The sequence below is a fragment of the Anopheles coustani genome, chromosome 2, assembly GCF_943734705.1.
Source record: "Anopheles coustani chromosome 2, idAnoCousDA_361_x.2, whole genome shotgun sequence".
NCBI classification, from domain to species: Eukaryota; Metazoa; Arthropoda; class Insecta; order Diptera; family Culicidae; genus Anopheles; species Anopheles coustani.
In genome coordinates this window covers 10,303,219-10,309,259 of record NC_071289.1, presented here as the reverse complement: position 1 = coordinate 10,309,259, position 6,041 = coordinate 10,303,219, and the positions used below count along the sequence as shown (strand labels likewise).

The following is a 6,041-nucleotide window of genomic DNA, read 5'->3' as shown; positions in this document are numbered from 1 at the left end:
TGTTACACTGGCACACCTTACGTAAGGGTTTTCCCCCAATGCACTGCACTTGCTTAACGCCCACTGACTTTCTATGCACTGCACACGATGGGGGAGGCGATGCACTTTTGATTATTATTATCCAACAGTCAGGATGAGATAACCTTCATCACACAACCGCATCTTCCTTGCACAGCACCTCCATCGGGTTACGCACGAAAACAAACATCCCCTTTCTTGGCCCGTGGTTAGGTTGGGCGAATTTCATTCATAAGACACTATCGGGGCGATGTTTACTATGATTTGCCGAAGGAGGAGATGAACGTAGGGCCAAGCTTATCACCCGTAGTACTCGGTGACCCGTATTACTTTCGGATGAGGTACTTCCCCCGTTGCCACACGCAAACGTTTGCGTGCTCCGGATTGTGCATACGTTGCAATCCGTCGCACCAGCAATTATTAGGGCCAACTACACACGGGTACTACGGGAGCACGAAGTAATGGAAAGCACATCCAAACAACCGGGAACTAAGGACGACAGAAACCCGAAATACAATATTGCAGCAGCTTACGACGGGGTGAACTATTTTCACTGCGCGCTGCGCTGCAAATGGTTAATTATGTTCTGACACATTCACCGTCCCGCAAAGATTTTCACGATTTTTCTCGGGGATGATGTGTTTTTTCATCGCTGTCAAACAACATTCCGTCGTGTCGAGAATTTCGAACTGCTGGGTTCGTTCGGTTTTTGGAACTGTGACTTCGTGGACCCAGTAAGTTCAATCAATCCACAAATTTAGGAAGAGTTTTTGCGTAACATTTTATGTTGTGATTATAAAAGTACGACTTAAAATATTTCATGAATGGCAAGTCCATTTTAGTATGTTCCCAGAGGCAGCATTTAATTTAAAAAATATATTATTTCCATCTGGGTGCACCATTCCAATTAGTAGAGATGGAACTAATCTGTCAGGTGCATATCAAGAGACCCACCACTAGTCAACTTATACAACAGGCAAGTCCAAGATAGACGAGAAGATTGTTGCGGAATTGTGTGAGAAAAAGTTTTAATAAAATAACCTTTCAACCGCAACGATCGACGTTTGACTGTTTGCAAGCGCTTGCATCATTCCCGTCCGTGTGGTAAAAGTGCGTTCGACGTGCGCTCGGGGTCATTTCTAGCAGGCAGCATCCGAATTGATAACGCAACCATCCTGTGAGGATGTTTACCGTAAACACACATCAGCACGTAAGTATGGTGGTTAAATATCGAACGAGATTTCGCAAATCCGCGTAACGACTACGTCAGCCAAAACCAGATCGAACGTTCTACCCCTTATTGATCGCGAGTTTTGGTTTGTGTTTTCCCACCTCGCAGCAACTGTGGTTCCATCTATCGCAAATAACGCCACGACACAGTCACATCGCGTTCAAGAAGCAACACAAACACCACCAGCATCAACAGCAGCGGCAAGGAAAGGAGACCGTATCTCAGCTCGCCCAGCAGCAGGACTTTGTGCCCCGGTTGAAGCAATCGCTCGTACAGCTGTACACCGATGCGTTCCGGAGCACGGTCGAACCGTCGGCTGCGGCCCAGACGGTGCCTGCGGAGGAACTGTACCGGCTGAAGCTGCCCCGGCGGCTGGAGCGAAACCTGCTGAAGCACTTTAGCCAGGTGGAACTGCTCGGTAGTATACGAGAGAACACTCCGTGGAGTCTGAACGTAACACCGCGCGTCAAGAAGGGCAAAAATGTGGCCACGTCGACGGAGAAACTGTTCTTCAGCGGGGAAGCGGTACAAAAGCTCGTGCATGGATTACTGTCGCACAACACGTCCTGGAACTTTGCCCAGCAGCGAGGGTTCAAGACAGTCCGATCGATAAGCGCCGAACTGAAACGTAATCCGGCGTTGTACACGCGTATGAGGGATGCCTTGGGTAAGTGGCCGTAGGGCATTGAAATCGAACAAACGCTATAACTAGTGTATTTTTTTTAGGAACTCCACCGCCACCAATTGCTCACAAGTACGACCCGGTGGCGTACTCTGCACAATCCCACGTCAGTTCACAGCCGCACGGTGAACCGCTGAACAAACTGTTGGCAGACGATCCGACGCTCTCGGACGAGCAGCGCCAACGGCTGAAGATTGCGTTCGCCGAGGGCTACCTGACCGCGTCGCATCCGGACAGCCAGAACCGCTCGAGCAAGGCAATGAAATATTTAAAGTTTTTCCAACAACTGCTCATCATCGTCGTGTTCATTGGCATCTTCATTAGCATGTTCGCATCACCGAATGGGTCCGTCTTTAGGTAAGACCGAACGACAGTGAACCTTTCTTTCCTACCTTCGTGCGTTGGCACGCTCCCTTCCCTTCCGCTTTGGGTCAATTCAAACTGACCAGCGCTTGATGCTTGCTTCCCTTTAGTAGAATACAAATCGGCAACCAGGTGGAGGTCGACCCGGAGGACATCACCGTGACGTTCGAGGATGTGAAGGGATGCGACGAGGCGAAGCAGGAGCTGAAGGAGGTGGTTGAGTTCCTGAAGAACCCGGGCAAGTTTAGCAACCTCGGTGGAAAGCTGCCGAAGGGTGTGCTGTTGGTCGGACCGCCCGGTACGGGCAAGACATTGCTCGCACGTGCCGTCGCTGGGGAGGCCGGTGTGCCGTTCTTCCATGCTGCCGGGCCGGAGTTTGACGAGGTGCTCGTTGGCCAGGGTGCCCGTCGTGTACGGGATCTGTTCAGTAAGTAGCGGGAAGTGGGAGAGCCAACGAACAATTAAGGAATTTTCATACTTAAACGAACCGATCACTCGATTCCCTTTTTCAGAGGCCGCTAAAGAACGTGCACCGTGCGTTATATTCATCGATGAAATCGACTCGGTTGGCGCGAAGCGTACCAACTCCGTGCTGCATCCGTACGCGAACCAGACGATCAATCAGCTGCTGTCGGAAATGGATGGTTTCCAGCAGAACGAGGGAGTGATCGTGCTCGGTGCGACCAATCGGCGCGACGATCTCGATCAGGCGCTCCTGCGCCCCGGACGCTTCGACGTAGAAGTGGTCGTTCCGACGCCCGACTTTACCGGCAGGAAAGAAATTCTTACGTACTATTTGGGCAAGATTCTAAGCAGAGAAATCAACATCGATCAACTGGCCCGGGGGACGACGGGATTCACCGGGGCGGACATTGAAAACATGGTCAATCAGGCTGCCTTGCGGTAAGCCCATGGAAACACCCGGAGGCAGTACAGTTGCGTGATTAAAAATCTTTTTATTCGCAGTGCGGCCATCGATGGAGCCGAAACGGTCACGATGAAACACCTGGAGAACGCACGCGACAAAGTACTTATGGGACCGGAGCGGAAGTCGCGGCTTCCGGATGAGGAAGCGAACAAAATTACCGCCTACCACGAGGGTGGACATGCCATAGTTGCTTACTATACAAAGGTCAGTTGAAGGTGACCAACGGTTTACGAGAGGGATTGGTTCAGTTTAACATAATTTTCATTTCCGTTTCATGTGCCCAGGAATCGCACCCACTTCACAAAGTAACAATCATGCCGCGGGGTCCATCGCTAGGCCATACGGCGTACATCCCGGAGAAGGAACGCTATCACGTGACCAAGCAGCAACTGCTCGCCATGATGGACACCATGATGGGGGGGCGAGCGGCAGAGGAATTGATTTTCGGTGCAGATAAAATCACGTCCGGTAAGTGAGGCAGAGAGAAATGTTATTCACGAAGCATTGGGAGGTATCAATTTTTTAAATGGAAATTTTTACTTTTCTTTGACTTATAGGTGCCAGCAGTGATCTGAAGCAGGCCACCTCGATTGCGGCGCACATGGTCAAGGAGTGGGGCATGTCGGAGCGGGTCGGCCTCCGGACGATCGAGGGCCCGAAAGGGTTCGGCCAGAATGAGGTCCTCTCGCCGTCGACAGTCGAGAGCGTCGACAATGAGATCAAAAAGTTGCTCCAGGAAAGCTACGACCGCGCTAAGGCCATTCTCAAGCAGCACGCCAAGGAGCACAAGGCACTGGCGGAGGCACTGCTGAAGTACGAAACGCTCGACGCGGAGGACATCAAGGCGATCATGGGCGGGGAGAAGCTAGCGGCGGAGGAAAACTAAAGCGAAGCGAGCGAATCCCTGCCGAAACAAAGTAAACAAAGGAACGTAAAGGCTTAAACTTAGCTGTAAGCATACGCCGACGTTCCGAGGACGATAGTTTTACGAATGTAGGATTATACTACACCTACGGCACTCCCTTACTTCCTTCCTTCCTTCCCCTAAGCCTTGCATAATCGAACTAAAACTTTGCTACAGTGAGCGTGGTGGCAAAACGTGGAAGGGTTTCTACAATGCGAAAACTGAGTCAAAATGTTATCCAATCTTTATGAATTTATAAAAGTTCATACCACTATATATATATTTTTAAATGAATTCCTTTGGTTACTTACATACGCAACACCCATGCGTTCGCTCGCATGGAATTCTACTTGCCGAAGAACCCAGCGCTGGTGGAAATGGTGTTGGTGTGGAAATTGTATGTATGCATCCATGCATTGATCAGGCACGCTTCAGTATCGCATAAACGAATGAAAATAAATTAACTGTTATTGCTATTAAAATTAAAAATTGTTAAATTTGTTACTTTATGGTCGATTAGCACAAATTAAATTTAGTTAATAATGAAGTCAACAAATAACTGAACCAAAGTTGACTCGATGGCAATGGACCCGAGGTATTTCATCATACATTTCGTCATATGGCCATGGGAATCATTGAGCGCTCATCACATATTTCATCTCTTTCACAAAGGTTAATGTGTTAATTTATTCAAGAACATTTCTCCAACAGCAAGTTGTACAACACTGTCATTCAAACAAATCGTTGCAGTGTCAGAAATACATAAAATTTTATTCACTAGCAGCTCCTTTGACAAATGAAAAAGAAACGCTCGGTTCAGCTTCAGGTCTGCCCCTACTCGGCATCACGCTTATCCACGATGCAATCCGATAGCTCCTGCTCGCGATCGATCAGGCCCTCGTCGAGCTCGCGCGTTCCCTCGTTGCCGCAGTCACCGTTGCTGTTCTCCTTCTTGCACTCCGCGTAGGACTTTTCCGATTCCTTCACCAGCCCTTGGACGTCTTTTTCCAGCGAGCTGAAGCACGATTTGATCTGAAACGCACAAACACTCAATGTAGTCATGGCACCCATCATCATCATCCCGGCAGCGCTTACCTTCGAGTACTTTTCGATCGTGTTGACCAGATCGATCGTCGGGTTCATCAAACGCTCCTGCAGGCGGCCTACGACGTACGATTTAAGATATTTGTCCTTCATGTCCACCTTCATGATCTTCTTCAGCAGCTTGTGCACCTGGCGGTAGGTGTTCCGGGCCGTTTCCTTAGCACCTGTATGTTAAAAGGGTACGTATGGATTTTATATCGCATGATCGTTTCTGCGTTTCCGGCATTTTCCAGAAAACTTACCACCTTCTCGGCCTTCTTCGCCGTCACCGCCCTCTCCATCCTCACCACCCTCTTCACCATCTCCAGCCTCACCACCCTCTTCACCATCTCCAGCCTCTCCATCCTCACTGCCCTCATCACCCTCGGCAGCATCACCATCTCCTTCGGCATCGTCTCCACCTTCATCCGTGGCATCATCAGCTCCTTCGGTATCGCCAGTTCCTTCGCCATCCTCTGTTTCCTGGTCCCCGTCCGTTTCAGTATCGTCTCCAGCTGCCGCTTCATCATCGCCCTCTTGCGCACCCGCATCTGCTGGAACGTCGAAATGGAAAGGATTTAGTAAATCGATCAACGATGCCACAAAATTGCCAAAAAATTAGTAAACCTCACCATCACCTACGTCCGTTCCGGTCCCCTGATCGGCTTCCTCGTCCGCTGGTCGGGCGGATACGATCAGCGCTACGCAGAGCACACCGGCCAGCACTAGCAGGAACTTCATTTTAGCGGGTGGTAGGAACTAGCGGTCACTTTGGAGACAGTTTTGCAGAGATGAACAAAGTGTGATTCCAACTGATGATCTTTGCCATCCA

At 49.8% G+C, this 6,041-nt stretch overlaps 2 protein-coding genes across 5 annotated transcripts; one reads left to right on the top strand and one right to left on the bottom strand.

Annotated features, from left to right (window-relative positions):
* Positions 1 to 1,014: 1,014 nt before the first annotated feature.
* Positions 1,015 to 4,602, top strand: LOC131267510 (ATP-dependent zinc metalloprotease YME1L). Of its 2 annotated transcripts, none has more exons than XM_058270405.1 (8): positions 1,015 to 1,228; positions 1,358 to 1,916; positions 1,976 to 2,288; positions 2,408 to 2,721; positions 2,807 to 3,197; positions 3,261 to 3,426; positions 3,507 to 3,690; positions 3,780 to 4,602. In XM_058270405.1, the coding sequence occupies exons 1-8, from the start codon at positions 1,202 to 1,204 to the stop codon at positions 4,106 to 4,108; spliced, it is 2,283 nt and encodes a 760-aa protein (XP_058126388.1). In that variant the 5' UTR covers positions 1,015 to 1,201; the 3' UTR covers positions 4,109 to 4,602. The 2 variants fall into 2 exon arrangements, with proteins under 2 accessions (XP_058126388.1, XP_058126387.1); XM_058270404.1 differs by having other exon boundaries at positions 2,405 to 2,721.
* A 268-nt stretch (positions 4,603 to 4,870) lies between these two features.
* Positions 4,871 to 6,012, bottom strand: LOC131263068 (30 kDa salivary gland allergen Aed a 3-like). Of its 3 annotated transcripts, none has more exons than XM_058265212.1 (4): positions 5,842 to 6,012; positions 5,473 to 5,763; positions 5,222 to 5,394; positions 4,871 to 5,158 (listed from the first exon to the last, which is right to left on the bottom strand). In XM_058265212.1, the coding sequence occupies exons 1-4, from the start codon at positions 5,948 to 5,950 to the stop codon at positions 4,961 to 4,963; spliced, it is 771 nt and encodes a 256-aa protein (XP_058121195.1). In that variant the 5' UTR covers positions 5,951 to 6,012; the 3' UTR covers positions 4,871 to 4,960. The 3 variants fall into 3 exon arrangements, with proteins under 3 accessions (XP_058121195.1, XP_058121196.1, XP_058121197.1); XM_058265213.1 differs by having other exon boundaries at positions 5,473 to 5,760; XM_058265214.1 differs by having other exon boundaries at positions 5,473 to 5,760; positions 5,848 to 6,012.
* Positions 6,013 to 6,041: the final 29 nt, after the last annotated feature.